We start from the raw sequence: 22,137 nt of genomic DNA on the forward strand, positions 1-22,137 counted from the left end.
TAATCTGTGTACTCTAATAAAACAAGCTTTACAGGCTTTGCTAGCACTCAGAGCGGCTCTACAGATATTGGATAGTGTTCATTTGATTTTGCCAAAGGGATCTGGGGCAGAAAATGATGTATGTCTCGTATTCTGCAAATATTTCTGTTCGAAGAGAGACGCTGTTTACTGCTGGCCAATGATGTAAGCACCTATTTGGGATTTGTTTGGGGACTAAATGTAATAAATCAAGATTCAACCACTGAAAATTACATATTTGTTGACTGCTAATCTGAATATCAGAACTGATGTTTCCTCTTCAACTTGTATGGTGGTTACAGCCCTGTTGAAAGATGTAGAGTACTTAAGTTTCTTTTAAATATCACTTTTATCTCAGATGTTTCTCCCACAATTCCACAGGAGACTCAACTAAAAAAAGGCACGGATGAGACAGTAGTTGGCATAGTAGTTGGCTCAAGTAGATCGTAGAAACCAATGACACCAAATGTCTCTATGCTATACTTAGGCATACAATGCTTTTGGGAAACGCAGCCCAGATCATTTTGTCCTGAAGAGTTTAAAATGTTCTTCCAGTTCATACTGAGATCTCTGCCTATAATCCGCAATGGTATCTGAGTGCATTATGAGGCATTGAAACGCCATTGGGATGTGTGAGAATAATCACGAGAAGCAACAATCTCCATCTGCTCTCCAATTGATCTCACTTGATATGGCTTCCCTGTTGGATGGCCTCGACACAATACTTTTTTAGGAACACATTTAAGAGCGACGTACACCGCCTGACTGAGTTTGTGTGAAGTATGTCCTTCACATCTCTTTCAGCGAGTGTCTCAGGAGACAGACTGGGTTTGAGCTCCGTCTGAGCGCTGATGGATCGGTCCCATCTCGCCCCATTAATGTGCATCTGTCCCTGGCTTTTCCCAGAACGAGAAACCTTTCCATTAACTCTCTTTCTCTCCTCTCGAACTTTCTCTCCGCTTGTCCTCCATAACACACGTCCAGCTCCCTGGTTTCTGTTCCCTCCACCCCGTTTTCTGCTAATGGCTCAGCGTGGAGAGCTTTGGTGCCAGCTAGCGTGTACCAGCACTGGCACTGCACCAGTCCCTCTCCATCTGTTTCAGGGCTGGGGTCACAGAAGAGTCGAGACCTTTCTTCCACCTAGACGCCGTACTCCACAACACCACTGTGATTTAGTCCGCATAGAGCTGTAGTGACTGCCAACGCAAACCTACCCAGAATGCAGCATATGCTAATGCTAACCCATCAGCATACCAACCTTCAGAGAACGGGAGAGAACGACGCCCACTGGGGGAACGTGAGGAGTTGAGAAAGAGAAATAAACAGAGCGACTGATGGAATATTGCGCATGATAGATGAGCTGAGTGATTTCTGATGCTAATGAAATTAAGACGGTGCCATCAGTGCCAGAGCTGAGAGCTGCTTTGTGCTCGATTGCATTTGTGGGCACTTTACACTGACCACAGAGGATTAAGCCATTTGCTCCAACTTATGCCAGATTTCTATTTCATATCACACTGGGACAGAGATCCATATGGCCTAGAGATTAAGATTTGTTTGAGTAGTCTACTCAAACACATTACAGACTCAAAAAACATATGCTGTTGTTCAGCACATCAGACACACACACACACACACACACACACACACACACACACACACACACACACACACACACACACACACACACACACACACACACGAGAATGGGAACACAGCAGGGGTGTGTGGCCAATTTAAGCTGCAACTGCTCTGCATACCCAAGCAATTCAAAGACTCGCTAATTCATTTTAACACCATAAATTACTTTTGTTGGTACACTTGTTTGAGGTGTACCATACACCTTACATGATAAATTGTTGGTAATACGCATGTCATTTTCTTCAAAACTGCCAGTTACGGAGGGTTTTGGGTAAGCGGATCCACAACAGCTTTGGCGCCTACGATCTGTTGTTATGTGCCGTCATCACTGTCCTGCGTTCTCATTGGTCTGCTGGCCTATGTGGAATTGAATGCACAGGGAAAGCTGTCCGTGAACCGCTCGCCCAAGAGAAAAAAGTGCTGTCAGATCTCGATCATAACTGAAACTATTTTCATAGTATTACATTTTATCAAAAGGGAAATTTATTTATATTTTATCATTGTATATTTACTGCAAGTAGACCTACTCTAACTATCCGAGGTTGCTAATCAATAGTATGCATTTGTCATTTTTTTTTTAAAGTGATTTGAATTTATTGAAAGGATAGCCCCTTGAGATGTAACATCTCATTTTCAAGGGGGTCCTAGAAACACAAGCAGTATACAACACAGATAAGACAACATCAAACAAAACAACAGTACAAGACAAAACTACAAAAACAAAACAAATGCTCAACCTGTTTCCCACATTCTTATGGGCTTCCCACACCCACACCAGTTTCAGTACAGAATCTCAGCATCATGCAATATCTACATAGAGCCACATACTAGCAAATGATCTTCAAATTAATCTAAAATACAGAAAGAAACAAGATCAAAACAAACTCAAAAACATACACAAGTTATTTTAAGATAAGATAATAAGGATAACCTAAAACGATTCAGAGAAGTGATAGATCTCAACGAAACAGGAAGGTTATTCCAGTCATAAGGGGCTTTATACAGGAATGACCTACGTCCAGCTACACTGACGATTTTTGGAACACAGAAAAAAGGGTATTGCACATGTCTAAGAGAGTAGGGAGATCTATATGGAATCAAAAATGCATTCAAGTAAGGAGGACAGACAAAATAAACACATTTAAAAATAAACAAAAACCAATGGAATTGTCTTCTAGAATTAGGATGCAACCAATTAAGCAATTCATACATATGACAATGATGAGTACGATATGGACACCTTAACACAAATCTGCACAAAGAATTATAAACAACATTAAGAGGCTTAAGATAAATGTCGTAGGTATTTTGATAAACAATATCAGCATAGTCGATAAGAGGAAATATTAACTGAGAAACAATTCTTTTCCTGTCTTGAAATGTAAAGCAATTAATTGAGCAATAAAGTAAGCGCAGGCAATAATATGTTCTTTTAATAATATAATCTATATGGGGCTTAAAAGAGAGTCCCGAGTCGATCCAAAGCCCAAGATATTTAAATGAATCAACATTCTCAAGAGATGAGCCGTCATCAACAGTAATATTAAAATCAAATGTGCTGGAATGACAACGACGTGACCCGAACATCATACAGCAAGATTTCCTCTTATTTAAAGTAAGCATATTGTTATGACACCATTTTTGAACCAAATTAAAGTCAAGTTGTAAAGAGTTCTGAATTTGTGACAAATCAGAGTTAGAAGTATAAATTACAGTGTCATCAGCATAAAGATGCACTGAACAGTTTGAACACATCTGAGGTAAGTCGTTAATAAAAATAGAGAAAAGTAATGGTCCAAGAGAGGAACCTTGTGGAACACCTTTTTCAACAAGTACATAGTCTGACTGAAAACCCTGAAAAACGACACATTGACGTCTGTTATGAAGATAAGCATTAAACCAGAGAAGTGCATCTCTAGTTAAACCAATAGAATACAATTTATCAAGAAGAAGATAATGGTTAACCATGTCAAAGGCCTTAGAAAAATCAATGAAAATGGCACCTGTTGCTTGACCTTTGTCAAAGGATGAGAACACATCATTCGTAAATTTTAAAAGGGCAGTCGTAGTAGAAAAATTAGGTCTGAAGCCTGACTGTAACGGAGATAAAATATGTAGTGAGTTAATAAATGATGATAGTTGATTAAATATTAATTTCTCAAAGATTTTTGCAATAGAGCAGATAATAGAAATTGGCCTGTAATTATTAACATCTGATGAGTCTCCACCTTTGAACAAAGGAGTAACTTTTGCACATTTCCATATAGATGGAATAGAGCTAGTAGTCAGTGACAAATTAAATAAATCTGCAAGAGGATACATTAATACATGCGCGGCGGATTTAACAAATTTAGCTTCTAAATCATCAGGGCCCGCACTACTATTTATTTTTAGATCGCATATAACATAGTAGACATCGACAGGCATAATCTTCGTAAAAGAAAATGAACCGTTTGCAGTAATTAAATTTAATGGCGCAGCAGTATAGGAGTCAGAGCACTGAGAACCACAAATGGAGGAAAAATGCTGATTAAAAGCTTGAGAAATAAGTGACGGATCGGAAATAATTTCATTATTAAATTTAATATTTTTAATCAAGCTTTTTTTAGATTTATTTAAAAGATTACTCAGCTGATTCCAGAACTGTTTAGGGTTATGAAAGTTTTGCGAAAGGCAATCTTTGTAATAATTAGCTTTTGCATTCCTTGTTTCCAATTTACATAAATTCCTCAAAAGTCTGTAGTTTTCCCAATCAATAGGATCCCTGGATAGCCGGTGTTTAGCCCATACTTTATCCCTTTGCTTGAAAAGTTTAACAAGATTAGAACTGATCCAAGGTAAATGTCTGCCTTTAATTCTAACAGTTTTCATAGGAGCATGTTTATTTATTATATTCATAACTTCAGAATGAAAAAAGTTCATTGCATCCTCAACGAATGGAATTAACTGAAACCTATCCCAGTTTATATCAACTATATCTTGAATAAAATTGTTAACGTTCATCTTTTTACACTGTCTCAGAGTTGTGTATTTAGGTGGAGAGCTTGGAATTTTGATTTTCCAGACACAATATATAATCGAGTGATCACTTAAACAGTCTGACAATATACCAGATTTAATTATCCTTTCAGGGTTAGTAACGAGTATCCAGTCCAGCAAAGATGAAGAACGATAGTCAACTCTGGTAGGCACATCAATTAACTGACTGAGATTTATGCTGCGAAATAAATTTCTATCATTAACCGAGGAACGGTCCAACCAATTCTTGTTAAAGTCACCCAAAATAATCAATTCATTATGCTTCTCTAGGGAGTTAATCGTTGACAGAATACACATCGTAGAGTCAGACGGAGCAGAGGGTGGTCTATAAATATTACCTATAGTTAAATTTTTATTAACATGAAAAGTAACTTTAACAAAAAGACACTCAAAGTTAACAGGATCTATGCTAGGATTAACACATTCTGAAACTAAGAGGGCAGAAACATAAGTTGCCACCCCACCTCCTCTGGAGGCTCTATCAGATCTATACAAAACATAATCATCAATTTTAATCATATCATCAGAGATGTTACTATGTAACCAAGTTTCTGATATAGTGATGATATTAGGTTTATAAAGAAAAACCCAGGCTCTGAGGAGATCTATTTTAGAGACAAGACTCCTAATATTAAGGTGAATAACCTTTAAACCTTTAACAGATTCTATTGTACCAATAAAAACAATAATTCAACCAGCCAAATAATGTGCTAAAGGAGAAAGGAAGGGGTGGAGAGAAAAATGCGGCAACTTGAGCAAACATTACACATAAACACACACACATACACACAGACCACACACAAAGGAAAAAAGAGTACATTAAATATCGAAAAAATAACACAAATATGCCCCAGATTCAGACTGCAGCGAAAACATTATAAAGAGTGGACTAAACGGTTTTAAGTTCAGATAAACAAAAAATACGTAGTGCATCATCGCACCAAAAAATTTAATTCCATAGATTAACCAAAAAAATGTAATTCCATAGATAGATTCACCACTTTGTAACAAATGTATAGACCATATAAATGGTATAATTTGACAAAATAAAATAAACATACACAGAAAATTACCTACAAAGCGGAGAATAGACTACCATAATCATGGAGAATAAACAGAAAGATCTCGAAAGAAAGACTCTGCTTCTTCAAAACAACGGAATAGCTTAGGTTTTCCATGCACCATCACCCTCAACGTACAGGGGTACAGCAAAGAATATTATTCAAGATCATTAATTTGCATTATTTGCATTAGACTTATTTTTTAAAGAATACTTATATTTAATTTATTATACTTATATTTATTATAATTCTTTTTTACTTATATTTTATTTATAACAGGCTACTAATATTTATTATATTATACTTATTTTTAATACTTAATTAAAAATTACTTCCAGCATACATTTAAATTCACACCTGCCATTGTGTTTCTTATTTGTCGTCTCTGATTTAGATCTGAGTTTTTAAGTCAATGTGCCACACCGTTTAGAGGTGAAGTATGTCGTTTCTGCGACACTTGTGGCACATAGCAAAATTATAAAAATACAGAATATTTTGCAAACATCACAATCACAGCTCATACGGGTGTTTGTGAAGGCATTTCTCTCCAGGCAAATGAAGGCTACTTTCAATAAAAACTCCAACATATTAGGAATACTTTTAGCTTTGATGCTATGCGTCATGAGAGTAACCAACTGAGTAGCTAACACTGTCTAGAGCTTATTATAAACCCATTCAATGCATCTGCACAAGGCACATTTTTTGACATTGACTCACCACCCAGCATCCCCAGTTAAAGAAGTCACCGCTTGTCACTGGTGTACAGCAGAGGACAGACACATAGCCTGCGTCCAAAATCACATAATATATAGTTGTAATTTGCCACCATACAATAAGTATGTTCTATATGTGACCATGAACGACAAAACCAGTCACATGGGTACATTTTTTGCAATTGAAATTTATACATCATCTGAGAGTTGAATAAATGAGATTTCCATTGCTGTATGGTTTGATAGAATAGGACAATATTTGGGCGAGATACAACTATTTGAAAATCTGGAAACTGAGGGTGTAAAAAAAACTAAACATTGGTAAAATCACCTTTACAGTTGTGCATTTATGTTCACGATTGTGCTACATTCACTCACAAATATATATTTTTTTTATATTTACGGTAGCAAATTTACAAAATATCTTCATGGAACATGATATTTACTTAATATCCTAATGATTTTTGGCATAAAAGAAAAATCTATCATTTTGACCCATACAATCTATTGTTGGCTATTGCCACAAATATACCCATGCGACTTGTGACCGGTTTTGTGGTCCAGGGTCACATATAGTATAAATATGTGTTGTATGAATGTTATCTGGACGTACTACACCTGCCATGTTATCACTGTCATGTGACCTAGGGCATCAGTTGTGTTGCTTTTACCGTCAGTCACAAATCCTCTCCCATGGCCTTGTTTGAGAGTAAAGTGTCCATTGTATGGACTCATATTCAGAATCTAGTAGTTAGTCATCCAGGTACCTTTTGCCTACTGATTTATGAATACTATAAATGTGGACATACTGTTTGGCTCACATACAGTTTTTCACCTACTATATATAGTATGGAAGTAGGCATTTCCGGATGTCGGGATAGGCTTTTACATAAACACAGTGAGCTGCATTGGCGTCTGCTAGGGGGCATCCTAACTGAAATGATTTCATAAGTGATTTCTACATAAGCAGCAGTAACTACTCCAAGTAGCTCCAAGGTCAGGAGTTAAATTCCCAGGGAATGCATGAAGTGATCAAATGAATATGCTGAATCAATGCCATGTAGGTCGCTTTGGATGAAAACATCTGCCAAACGCACAACTGTCTTTGTCATAGTGCTCAGATGATGTTGATTTCAAGAGTTTACGATTATGTTGCTAAGCTAAGAATGTGATACTCTAACAAGCATAAAACTACAAAGCACATACAAATACTGATTAAAATAGTCAATGTAGTTTTAGTTAGATTTAACTATTTTTAATAATACTTCTAATCACCATTTATTATGTTGTCTACCTTTTGGCAATGAAGGTCAGGAGCACAACTACAGAATGAGGTCTTGTAGGTGACTCATTAAGTGTTGCTCCAATGACATTATGTAGTAAAATGCAGTTCTGGTCAAGCTTCAAAAATGGATCCACTGTGTCGTCAGATATTAACCCAGTTTAGGACTTTCCCAGTACGACATTACATTTCACATGGAAAATTATCTCTAAAAGATCCATATTTGGGATTACTGAGGGAGATTTTTTAAAATGTATTTATTTCGTTTAATTGTAAGGCCATTTCAGGATTATGTAAAATAACTGATTATAGTACTGTGAAGCAATAATCACAATAGAACAACAGTTATGTGACACCACAGGAACATGTCATACCATCAATCATTTCAGACAATTAATCACAATGAAAATGACAAATCTTTAGGTATTAATGTTACAAACAATTGGTAGGGTAGAGTGGAGTAAGATGTGCTAGTGTGTTAGCTGTATTGCCTCCTTAATTTAGCACATTTTTGTGCATAATTTGTGTCATGTGACCAGAAAGAGCACATCATATACAGCTGCCTGTGACTGAGAGATGCACCTGAGAAAAGTAAAACAGGTAAAATAGAGTTTTATGTCCAAAACCATATATAACAAGTATAAAAATATACTTAACGTGCTAAAATTATATATAAATAGTAAACTATAAGTATGTTATGTTCACTTAAAGAACACTTACAAGTATACTTTCAGTAAACTAGTAGTTTAGAAGTTTTATACTGCTGCGAGTATACTTCAAAGTGTATTTTCATGAACTAAAAAAAGTGCTACAAGTATTTAACTAGTAAACTAACAGTACACCATACTTGTAGTATAGTCATATCTATCAGTCAAGTCTATCAGTATACCTTACTTGACGTATAATTGCAGTTGTAAACCAATTGTGTATTCAAAGTTTACTATTGTCACACTTAAAGTATACTTTTATACACTAAAAAGTGGGCAAATTTATTATTGAAATGGTACACTTACAAGTATACTACAGTCCTAGTGCACTGATATTAGAATTTTTACTACATATAATGTATACTTAAAATATACTTGAACTCTACTTAAAGGTAGGGTAGGTCAGAATTGTCTAAAAAAACTTTTATTCAAATTTGTTTAAACTGTCTTTATATACCAATACATAATTAAAATGCAAGTACTCTGAAATAGAGAGTATAAAAAACTGAGTGACTCTAGAGTATTTAATCTTCAATAAACACAGCTCATTAATTCCATTCACTCCCACCTAAAAACGGGTGCGCGACTGCGCGCACGTGGGCAGAGCCAATAATAGCGGCGGTAGTCATGGCGACGGAGAGTGACAGTCGCGCAAGCCAATCACTTGTTTCGTCCCGAATGGAATTAATGAGCTGTTTTTTTAAGATTAAATACACTATAGTCACTCAATTTTTATACTCTCTTTTTCAAAGTACTTACATTTTAATTATGTATTGGTATATAAAGACAGTTTAAGCCAATTTGAAAAAAAGTTCTTTAGACAATTCTTACCTACACAACCTTTAAGTACACTTAATAAAGTGAAGTACACTTGACGTATACTTATTTTTAGGAAGGGTAACCAGTGTCTTGTTTTTCTCTGTCTAGAAGACAACTTGAGTAAAATGTGGCACAACTTACCCCACTCTGTTTTGTCCTAAACTGCAAGAGTCTGGATGTAAAACCTTGTTGTCTTACCTGTCACAGCGTGCTCCGGCGTAACCCGGCTGGCATCGATCGCAGACCACCTCGCCCCCGGCATCGACGTGGCACGTGGGACTGAAACTACGGTGTTTTTGAGCCAACAAGGGGACAAAGAGAAAAACAAAAGAGCAGCGAATCAAAAACATCATAAGCACTCGCTCTGGTTCTAACCGAAGCCAGAGACCGTTTGAACCCCAAGATGGTCTAGCTGGTGAGCAAACCCTTTGCAGCGGGGTGAGCGTCAGGCTCTGCCATTAGCTCTATCATAATGACTGCATGGCTATTTCAGACGACACAGGAGCCTGGCTGACGGGCATGCTGGGAATGCTGAGGGCAGAGGAGAGCGACGCTTTCTTTAGCCCACTAGATGTGGAATGTTCAGCTGTTGCATTCTGGGACACGCCAACTCTTTCTGGATTAGCCATTAGCATGCTACAGCCAATATTAGCCTAGTGCTGAAATCATGCGCCGGATACAGAGTACAGACGACTGGCAGTCGATCTCTGGAGGAGCTAAATCCGCTCCTTATAGATGCTATCATGCTAAAAATAAGACCAGCTCAAACTGAATTATGGTCTTAACTGGTTTTAGTTGAGTCTGCTACTGGGACAAGATTGTTAAAGGCGATTTGTGCAGTTTTCTTTTTAAATTCAAATTGGTAAAACTTTAGTTTAGGGTCCAATTCTCTCTATTAACTAGTTTAGCATGCATATTACTAGGATATTGACTGTTCACGTTTTACTCTAATTGTAAAAAAATAAAAAAATAAAATAAAAATGAAGACAGAAATATATTACTTTTGTAAGTTACAATTATACAGCAAATTTAAAAAAAAAAATATTTGATAATAATTATAACAATTTATTTCATTACAAGTTGAATTTTCACTTTCAAACGTTCAAAGCTTATAATTTTTCAAATTCTTGAGCTTTTCTTTTTGGCGGAATATTACTAAAGTTCTGTCCACAACAATGTTGGAAATTAATAATGCAAATGTGTAAATAAAGTGAACCTAGCCGACATTGCATTCCCAAATGCACGTTAAACTCACTGCGCTGGCAGAGATGGAGTGTGTGAGAAGCAGTATTTCCTCTGAACCAAGCCGGTCTGAAAACAAATGACTTGTGGCTGGACAGTTTAGCACAAGAATACTACTTACTGTAAGTGTTGGGGGATATCTAACTAAACGTAGCAGTGTTACTATTTTAAAAACTAGTTCAGTCATGAAACTCTAGGCTGATGGTCCTTTCGAGCAATCTGCTAATAATCACATCATTACCACACGGCAGAAGCTGATTGGCCTCTGCTGATTCTGTAGCCAATGAGATTGGTTGCTCTGCATTTAAATAGTCTGGTTCAGTGTTTGCTGTAAGCTAGTTCCTCTGAACCCCTCCACCTCCCCAGCTCCACCTGTCTAGATCTGCTGATGGATTTATCTACTGTATGTCTATTTATGCAGCAGCAGCAGATCTTACATGCTCACAGCAGCGTTTCTGTGTATCTATTAGCAGTAGTAAGTCCATACTAGATCTGCAGCAGTGTAGCAGATCTAGTCCACCAAGACCGCTCATTAACATTGCCATATTCAATTTTTCGGCAGGCCGACAGAAGCTCGGCTATTTTCAATCCCATTTAGTGTAAGTTTGTGCATTTAACTTATATGGTATCACCCTAATTGAGATAGCCTGATAGTCTTATACTAGTTTTGAATGTTTTATGTATCTTTGTACGGTGTCCTTGAGTGCCGAGAAAGGCGCCTTGAAATAAAATGTATTATTATTATTATTAGTTACAAACGGTAATAATCTGATCAGTAATCTCAGTGCAATTAGCTACGTGTTCATAGCTTGTAATGTAGCTAACTACTGTTATGTGACTGCTTAACTACTTTAAATACTGAGGTCGGCTGAAGCCGCTTCCCCAACACTGGTCACTGTAGTCAGAGAAGCGATTATCTATGAAAAGCGCCATGATGGCGAGTGTTACGATGGTAGAGTGTGATGTCATGCCTCGCTGTGACCGTTGCTGACATACTTGTTTGAAGGGCTCAGAAGAGGACAGGCACACGGCTGACAGTCATCCGCTGTTCCCCTGCTGGCGTCTCCGTAATAACCAGGAGCACATCGCTCACAGTTCGATCCTGTGGTGTGATCCCTACAGCCCTACGATACACACACACACACATTCACACAGGGATAGACCACATGTTAAGACAACAACAACACATGACTAATGTCAGGACATGGAGGTGTGTTAACATTTATACACAAAACCTCTGCGGATTCTGGTGAAATGAAAACGCATCAGAGACGCCTTAAACGCAGCTCTTCATGTCTGTGTTATATGGCCTGTGTCCTTGCTTAAGAATAGGGTGTTCAGCTGTGACTCTCGACCGCTCACACAGGCGCAGGAGAAAACGGTCTGGTGTTTTCATGGAAGACTGAGGTTGTTTCCTCACAAAAGACATGGAGTATGAGCTTACACACCTAGACGTCACCGTACTGAACAACACAAAGACCTTCTGAAGAGAGAATGACACACGGAAGAAGGCACACACACTCTGCTTATTACACTGCTTATTACACTCAAACTCTGCTTATTACACACACAGGGACACGCAGCACACTTACTAGCCAAATATTGAAAATAAAAGGATTACAATGTAAAAGATTATTATTGTGTACATAAAAATATGGTGGAATCCGCTTTTGTTCCGTAGATGGTCTTTAACCTCGCGTACGAGCAGATCCGTTTCCTCGCTAGAGACTTGTTCAGTTTTTCCGCTTGCAAATTACACCATGTAAATAACAAATCCGCCATGTTGCGAGCACAACTGGCTTTAAAAGGGAAAGGGAGATGAGACTCTGATTGGTTTATTGCACGTTACGCCAAAAACACACCCATTGCTCATTAAGAGAATAGGGACAACCCTTTTAGACCATGCGCCGGAAGCGCCGACCATTTCTCCCGTCGTTAAACTAGCAAAAGTGGATTCGGACACGCCCTAACTGCACTTGCGCCGTGAGCTTTAGACCATGAGCTTATATTGTTAAAATAGGGCCTAATCTGTTAAACTAATAATCATTGTTGTAAAATGCTATTTTAATCAACTAATTAAATTGTGCAAATCTGTTACAGAATGATTTCGCCTATTACAATCAAATGTAACATTCTTTAAACTTGTGACACACAGGTCAACATTGAAAATTGACATTTAATTTCTCATTAATCTGTGAAGTGTGTTAAATGTCAAGAGGTTAATCTATATATTATATAAACTGTTTTATGATCCATTCATATTTTAAATGAGACACATTTAAATACCAGGTGGATACTAGGCCTGTATGTGTTTTACCTCTGGCACTGATCAACACACACACACACACACACACACACACACACACACACACACACACACACACACACACACACACACACACGGACACACTAACGGGAAATGGAATGGTTCTATTTTCTGCGACTCCATCTGAACTGCATTCACAGCAGAATGTGTTATTGTGTTATTATAATGCAGTTCTGTAATTATGGGCAAACAGCTACAACAGCAAAAGCAGCAATGACAAAGCAAGTCAATTCTGTACACTCACTATGAAGAAACAACAAAATACCATCTTTCACCTGAACAATGACCACCCACACACACACACACACACACACACATTACCAGGCAGTGTCCAGTGACGTCATCACATCGCTCTGCATGTCCGTGGCATTGACAGAGCTCACACACACCGCGATACAGCGTCCCGTTCACCCTGCGGTAGCCCACCGTACACATCTGAAAACACACACACACACACGGTTAGTGCATCACAGTAACATCATTCATCATGAGGAAATGAAGGGTTTTTGGTAAAGTATAAGCAGGCAGGTTTGGCTGAATGTAAGTCATGAGTTTAACTGTGTGTGAGCATCAGCGAGTGGGTAATTAATCTGTGCTGTGCTAATTGACGGATCATTGTAGAGCACAAAGTGCTTTGATTTACTAAATGAGGGAGAAGATTTGTTTCAGTCAACTGAAGCGCAAGGGAAGTTTATAGAGCCGACTGATAAATGCCTTTTCAGACAGAGTGTGTGTGTGGGTGTGTGTGTGTGTGTGTGTGTGTGTGTGTGTGTGTGTGTGTGCGTGTGTGTGTGTGTGTGTAGATTTTTAAACACACTACTATACAGTCTGATTGGTTCAACTCACCTGCAAACACATTTTTAGGAATTGCTAATACACCCGATATTGTTCAAATCTTTCAGAATGGCAAAAAAGTTACACTATTTGAGGTGTCATGTGCATTTGACTCTTATTGCTCTAAGATTCTAAAATATCAGTCATTGATATCGACCATTGAGAACCTTGGGTACAAATGCCGGCTTATGGTGCTAGTGTTTGGTAGTCTAGGTCATGTACACAGGTTGGCGATCTGTGGACTGCAATGGGGCGATATCTATAACCGGGGCCAAGCCGTTGGAAAAGTACTGTTCGATCTCAGCAACTATAGGAAGCATGTTTATTTGGAAAAGACGATGCCTTCTGTACCCTTAGAACTGTATCATAACAATGTGCTGATTTGTTTTTAATCTGTTGGATTATTCAATTTTTTTTTATTCCTAATGAAATTTGACTTGTAATGTGGAATCAAATAAAGTATATCAAAATGTGTGTGTGTGTGTGTGTGTGTTCTTAAGATGTGCTTTTTCAAACCTTTCTGTCTTGTTTTGTTTCATTAATGTGTCTGAAGTTGAATAAGTGTTTTCTGTCTATATAGGCCGCTGCCTTTTACAGTCGGCATCAAAACAAAATTGTTCTATTTATTTTCCAAATGCATGTTAATGGTCTTATTGTGAACAATTCAATCATGCATATTTTTTACCTCATAATCAATTCTATGTAATTAAAATGCCACAGCTCTGTCTTTGCGAGGCTGTGCTGCATTTCAGCCAATCTCATTCTGATCTGCCTTCATTCAGGTTTGCAACCCTTACTTTTCACAATCCAATCAACAAGCAATGGATTGAATCAAGATTCACCCTATGTTTTTCTCTTGTTCAAGAAGCCGTCTCACTCGGCACAATATGGTAGTAAAGTCGTGACTCTTTCCGTTTCTTGACGACTTTAAGGCAGTATCCTCACCTCATAAGATCTTTTTTTTAAATCAAGGACAACCTTCATAATGCCAAACTGTTTGCAGACTCCGGCTCCCAACATCACCACAGGCTGTACTACAGATAATGTGCACTGATAATAACAATAACTGTTTTTACATACAAGAGAAGGACATCCAGGTCATTTGAACAGGAATAGCATATTTGTATATTGAGGATGTTTTACAGGTTAACATTTGTTCTTGTTTCAGAAGCCGTTTCACTCGGATATACGGAAGAAAAGATTAGCGCAACTTCCGTTTCATGACGACTTTAATCTTTCCCCGAGAGAGATTGCCAGTTTCCACAGCTTTTGTGATCAATATCAAGTAAATGATCCGCTCACAGTGAGATGCAGTGAATGAACCATTTGATGCTCTAATGAGCAGAAAAATATACACAAACATTGGGTTAAATTGTACATTTTTAATTGGATGAATCTATTATTTATCTATACTTCTATACTAATTCACCTTAGTTGAACATTTCCAGTGAATTGCAAACAGAAACAAATTATCATAAATAAGTGATTTTGGGTGTATTCACACCTGCCTTGTTTGGATCGATTGAATCAAACTCAAATTCGTTTCCCCCCTTGGTGCCGATCTTTTGGGCAGGTGTGAATACAGCTATCGCACTCGGGTGCGGACCAAACAACTGAACCAAGACCCAGCTGAAGAGGTGGTCTCGGGACGGTTCGTTTACGGTGTGAACATGAACCGACCCAATTGCAGAAAGCACTGCACCTTTTTTGACAGGGTCAGATTTTTACTATGTAATTTGGGGTGATAAAATGTCTATAGATTAGAGGTGCAACGGATCGCAGTAGATCTGTCTATATGGACCAGCTGCCCCACTCTTCGGAACGCATGTGATTCGCGGATTAACTACTAAATTTAACAATCATAGACTGTACGATTATCATTTGAACGTGTTTTGTCTTGCCAATTTACACATTCAAAGACGGACTCGTCTTAAATTCTCTGCAAGTATTCTCTCGGTTATGTCAAAGTTGAAAAATAAACCAGATGTTTGTCATTTTTTCTCGGTCCGAGCAGACACCCAATATTCCTATTGTTGTCTGTGTCATTAATGTTAATAAAACAACAAAATACAGCTTTAACAAAGATGAAACTATATATTTAATTTCTACATTTTACAATTGCTTAATTGTTCATTTATTTACCGGAATTAGACTTTGTAACCTTGATATTTCATATTCATCTCTGCTTGTAACTTGTGTATTTGTTATTATTTTATTACTGACTGTTCACTTGTTTTTAATAATGTTAGAACTTTATCAGTGAAGAGCATGCTTTCTCCACCAGAACCGTCTTCGTCTTCGCAAAATCCTAATTACAGCATCGTATATAGATGACATTGTATCATATGATGCTCATAAAGTTTCTTCATATTGCGTTAGTAGCTGATAACACCAAATCAGTAAAACAATAAAAAATTGTACTAGAAGATCTCCATAAATTGCCTGTTTTTGCACTTCCTGCTTTCCCCTGCTTGAGAATGTCTATCCAATGAATTTTGTTTACAAATTGTGGTTCAGTTGCAAAAAGGGCAATGTGAAAGAAAACCACAAAAAAAAAAAACCTTTTGGTCCGGACCAAAGCAAGTGAACAAGCAGACTTTCCTGGTGTGAATACACCCCTTGACAGGCCTTTGAAAGGAAGCGTTTTCAAACTTCGAACCCATGACCTTGGTGTTGCAAGCGTCAACGTTCTACAGTTTCTGCATGCAAAATGCTGTGAAACCTGTGATCTCTGCTTAAAGTCTTTAATCATTACCTTTTAAAACTTTTGTTATTATTGTTGTTGTTAATGTGCTGTGTAATTATCAGAGCTGTTTGAGGACTAATTTAGCTAATTTGTATGAAATATTCAAGCATTTTTTTATTAAACAAAAATCTTTTAATCTTTTAAAACAGTTTTGCATTCTGAAATGTGTTATTAGTGTAAGAATGCTCATTGGCATCTTCCTTTGTGTGATGACGTCTAAGCTTATTTTCAGCATTATTTTCAAACCGTCACTCACATGATCACGTCTGAATGAAGCAGTCCCTTTCACTGAGCTCACTGCATTTTGGGAATGACTTATTAATGGAGAATACATGTGACGCTGCCTTAGTCAAATTTTGGTCAAAGCCAGATATACTATAATGAGGCAGAATAATTGCCTTCGCGTCGGGATGATGTCTCAGTGTGCTGTCTAGATCACTAGGGTTTGGCACAGAACTGCTGACTGCAGAGATCGTTCACACACACGCTGAATATGAAGAGGATAGTTGGAATGACTACAGCAATAAGCATCACACTTGTTTTTCTGCTGTCTTTCAGTGACCCGACTGACCCTGTCGCTCTGAGCGCGGCCTGTCCGGCAAACTGTCCTGTCCCGAGCGCAAACACACAACACTGAGATGAGGACACACATTCAAAGGAATAGTTCACTCAAAAACTATAGTACTCAATACTTGACCCTCACTTTTTAAGCATAATGCGGGACTCTTATTTTGATGTACTGTATGCTTATTCAAAAAGATGAGGGAAGTAAAATACACACTCTTACAACCATCTACACTACAGCATACAATACAAACACCATGACGTAAACATTGTCATAATTCATCAACAGATAATAAGCAATCGCTTGACATTAATGCAGTATTAATGGATTGTGATCTGCTCTGAAACCGTGAGTCTGTAGAACAACAGTGCTGCGTTTTTTCGTTGCTTTGAAACATGCAGCGCTCTTATTTATTTACCTTTTGAAGTTGATCACATCAAGCCATATCGCTATTAGCCTACTGTTTTCCATCAAATTTAAGACCTCTTAAAATTACAATGAAGACATTTGTTATAACATTTAAAGTCCCCCTGTGGTGCAAATCAAGCTTTTAGTGTTGTTTATATGTCTATGTGGTGTTTTTAAAATGCTTTAAGTCAAACCATGTGTAAATTCATAAGACGACACCATTGGTGAGTATTTTCTGCTTAAAACTGCAGTGAACCAAAGACAGTCTCAAAAACACGGTTTGAAATCGCTGGTGTTTCTGACGTCACAAACTACCTTGTAACCAATCAGATCAACATGTGATCGTCAACGAGTGGATCTCTGAACTGAGTGAGTGAGTGGGGGCGGGGTACATTTGCATATTCATAGAACCGCGGATACTAAATGATGCCAGGGTGTCAAGTTACATTCAAGATATTTAGGTGTCATTTAGGTCATTTAGGAGATCAAAGATGAGTTTTGAGGGATACAATTATTGACTACAGGGGGACTTTAATAAATGTAAGACTTTTTTTTATTACATTAAATTATCATTATGATTTTCGTCCATCAATTCAAAGTCCACGTAAACAAAACGTTCTGGTTACTACTGTAACCCTTGTTCCCTGAGAAGGGAATGAGACGAACCGGTTGATGAATTGGTTTCATTGATTCATCGCCTATTGTATTTTAAATGCCCCCTGAAATACAATTTTTTTTTTCTTTAGCCTTTAGTATGAGTATGTTAGCCTTAAAGGAACACTCCACTTTTATGGAAATAGGCTCATATTCCATCTCTCCTAGAGTTAAAAAGTTGAGTTTTACCGTTTTTGAATCTATTCAGCCGATCTCCGGGTCTAGCGGTAGCACTATTAGCATAGCTTAGAATTAGGGATGTCAACGATTAATCGACGATCGATTAATTGTCGATAATACATTTAATCGATACAACTTCTCGATCATCGAAGAGCGCGTCCACAACATGAGTCATTCTGAATGAATGGCACGTAACTTAGTTCAAGTTCACTTGTGCATTCGCATCATTTTGTGCAGAAATATTTTGCAATATTATGTTTATTTTGAATATATCTGATTAATCTCACATATGATGCGTTTCTTTGAGTTAAATAACGCGCTAGCAAACTAAGTGCTCCAGTTTAACGGCAGCCTATTCATTGAGCACGCGCAAATCTGATTAGACCGTTAGCATCTCTCTCAAAAAAATGACCAAAGAGTTTCGATATTTTTCCTATTTAAAACTTGACTCTTCTGTAGTTGCATCGTGTACTAAAACGGACGGAAAATTAAAAGTTGCGATTTTCTAGGCCAATATGACTAGGAACTATACTATCATTCCTGCATAATAATCAAGGAACTGTGCTGCCGTACCAGCATGCGCAATGATATTACTAACTCAGTGCCGGTCACGTTGGTTAACCCTCTGGGGTCGGCAAACGCGCGGGCACGTTTTGCTCATTTTTTTTTACATAGCAGCAAAACAGACCTAAAATACTCCGTCAGTTTTGGTCATACAGACTTAAGAAATATGAGAAAATAAGCTGTTAAATGTCTACATTTTTATGTGTCCACTTACAATCGGAATACAACATTGTGCTTTTGTAAAATAAAGAAAATATACAGGGTGTGCTTTCTGCCTCTCCGTCTCCGTGAACTTTTTTTCTGATGCACTCTAAACTTAAACAAAACTCAGCGAATACTATTCACTCAGACATGAGATATATATATATCTATAATCATTTAAGTGTGTAGTTTTAAATTATCTAATTCAAAACTAAAAGAAATATTCTCTGTTTATGTAATCTATATAAAAAGAGCGAGAGATCAGCCATTCTCATTATCGTTCTGGCAGCTCATTACTCTGCTAATGTGACACGCCCATGGAGAGCGCGCGCTATTCAAACGCAGATGATCTATAGCAACACATGCAAACCAGTCAACGCCCACAACAGCTGGATAACACACTGTAGTGAGGAATAATAATATTGTGATAATCCTGGAAATTTTACCTCAAACGTGCTGGAGTAGCCTAACAACGGATCCAGCTGCAGATCAGTAAGTGCTTTGTTCTAATCGCGATATGAAATGGTGTCTGTAAACTGCAAAAGACTGTTTAAGAATGAAATGACTAGAATTTATTCACACCTCTACTTTGAATCCAATGGATTGAATCTCAGATTCGCTTCCATGCTGCTGTCAAGTACGACTCGCAGTCTGTGAGGGAAACTAAACGCTATTGGCTGTTTGGAAAGTGGGAGGAGCCATTCAATATGTCCCGCCATTCAATATTTTGAGACTGCCTCAATTAGAAAACCTATTCGTAAATAAAACAAATGTATTTTTACTGAAGATGTATATTATGATTGTACGGTTTGGGTTAGTCTGCAGTTATTATAATGAGCTTTTCTCTGTGTCCTCGTTTAAGAGTAAAGGTGTGTGTGATTTCAGGTTTGAGTTTTGAAGGGTTTATATCTTGCGGTTGAGATGATCACAGTGTCTCAATTGTGTCTCTTGGCCAGTGGTTCCTGCTCACATCAGCATAAAAATCTGCTCACTCAGAAATCAATAGACACTTATGCAGAGAGAAAGCATCTCGCAGTGATTCGACACAGTCAGCCGCCCCTGCTGCTGATGCACACAGAGCAAACCAGACACTCATCCCACTGCTGACAGAGTTTGATCAGGGTTTGTCCCAGGAGCTGTACATGAGGAACACAAGACGGCTCAGAGGAGGAGACGGCGTGTGTCAGACTGCCACTACACAAGGATTCATCGCTCCGATGGGAAGGAGTTTAAAACACACCGAGCTGCTACAATAATCACCACCGGGAACAATACCCAGCAAGCAATAGCCGTCATCGCACCGTCTCAGTTAACTATAGACCCGATATAGTCCGGCTATGAGTAATGCACATCTTGCCAAAATAACCTTGAATTTGTTTACATGTCGTTTTTGCCAGTTGGATCCAGATCTAAGGGGTGGAGATGGGTAGGTTTAGTGGTGGGTTTATGGATCAGGGGGTGGAGATGGGTAGTTTTAGGGGTGGGTTTATGGATCAGGGGGTGGAGATGGGTAGTTTTAGGGGTGGGTTTAGGGATCAGGGGGTGGAGATGGGTAGGTTTAGGTATATGTAAGGTGGGAGGAGTTGGATCTGAATCCAACTCCTCCCCCTGGATTTCGTGTTCTGCAGTGAGGACCATCTCAGTTTACCGGCTGGAATCCTTGAGAAAAGAGCTCTGTTTGAGAATGTTAGCAGCAGGTAAACTAGTACTGAACAAGTGTGTTGCACACGTCCTGAAAAGTGAAGCCGAAACGTTTCGATCGCCCCCTGGTGGTTGGCTGAATATAGGTCATAAACCCCGCCATCTCCATGTAATCGAATGGGACATGATCCAAACTAAAAAATCCAATTACACTTCAAATATATTTTTCCAAAGATAGTTTCTGGTTTCACGCTGACGTAGTGTTTGATTTTTTCAGCAATCTTTGTCATAGTTAGTTATTTGATGCTATAAAAGCGGGGTGCAATGTCATGATTGACAGCTGTGTTTGCGATTGAGTGTTGACCTTGATACTGCGGCTCCACCTTACAAGGTCGTTCAAGGTCAACACCCATTTCTAGGACATTTTGGCTCAATTTTTCTAATGAAATGGAATGGTCGTCCCTCTTTTTTTTTTTTTTTTACAATCTATGGTACTAATCCATGAGCAGAACTGTACTTTACTGTACTATATTTCACTCTACTATATGTAAAATAACCTGTTTTCACTTTGGATTTCAAAACATATTTCTGTTAATAGAGTGCTGCAGGTATGAATTATTTCTATAGGCCAAAACTCAGAAATTAGTTGCATTTCAGCAGCTCCGGTTGGGTTCGAGTTTTTGAATGGGTATTTTGATTTAATGGCTGAATTAAGGTCTGTGGTGAACATTAGCGCAAGCTATTTTCATGTTTTATTCAACGACATAGCATAGTAATGCTCCCTTGCCATTTTTTTTACTTGTCTTGAAAAAGGTGCTGGCCAACGAGAGGTTGAACATCATCATCCGAACAGCTGAACTCATCTACTCACTAGTCACTGTCACAGCCTCACTGTTCAGAGTCAAACTATTCTAACTCAAACTTTCAAGGAAAACGTTTTCAAACAAAGATTGAGAGTTTAATGATGCCAACGTTGAAGTCATGTGACCGAGCTGTTGTTCGTTTATAACCAACCTTTTTTCTTCTGCCGACTGTATTTAGGCTTCAAAAGTTGTGAAGATTATCATGATGAAAAAAAACGTGTAAGAATCATAAACTTTTGTTGGTCGCTCAGCTTATTTTCTGCAATAATCCAATGGAAAAATCCTGCTGGGTTTTGTGGAAGGACCCAGGCTGATGTGAACTCATGGGTCGGCCTCATCACAAATACCGCATCACTGCAGCACCTTGCTGAATGAGTTCCACATAAACCCATCCCAATGAGCTGTCCGTTTTACAAGTCGCTCAATCAATCTCTTCCTGTCTTCTGGATTTTCTTTTTGTGCTCCACAGAAAACATCACCAACATAAAGGTTTGGAGTGAGTAATGATGACAGTGTTTGGCTGAATCATTTAAAGCTTTTCAAATCAATTTCAAACTTTCACAGCTCTCCCTAAGGAGTCTGAAGCCAGTCTCACGCTGTTCTGAGTGGTACATACAATCACTGCCAACTTTC

General features: G+C 38.1%; 1 protein-coding gene across 6 annotated transcripts in view; it reads right to left on the reverse strand.

Moving 5' to 3' along the window:
- lama2 (laminin, alpha 2) overlaps positions 1–22,137 on the reverse strand; it is a 241,973-nt gene that overhangs the window by 106,966 nt on the left and 112,870 nt on the right. For all 6 annotated transcript variants that reach the window (XM_079639032.1, XM_079639030.1, XM_079639033.1 and 3 more), the window contains 3 exons: positions 13,170–13,283; positions 11,519–11,646; positions 9,479–9,565 (listed from right to left, as the gene is read on the reverse strand). In XM_079639032.1, coding sequence (XP_079495158.1) covers positions 9,479–9,565; positions 11,519–11,646; positions 13,170–13,283 — 329 coding nt within the window. The remainder of the gene's footprint in view (positions 1–9,478; positions 9,566–11,518; positions 11,647–13,169; positions 13,284–22,137) is intronic.

Source organism: Phoxinus phoxinus (assembly GCF_949152265.1).
Source record: "Phoxinus phoxinus genome assembly, chromosome: 16".
In the NCBI taxonomy this organism is placed as follows: domain Eukaryota; kingdom Metazoa; phylum Chordata; class Actinopteri; order Cypriniformes; family Leuciscidae; genus Phoxinus; species Phoxinus phoxinus.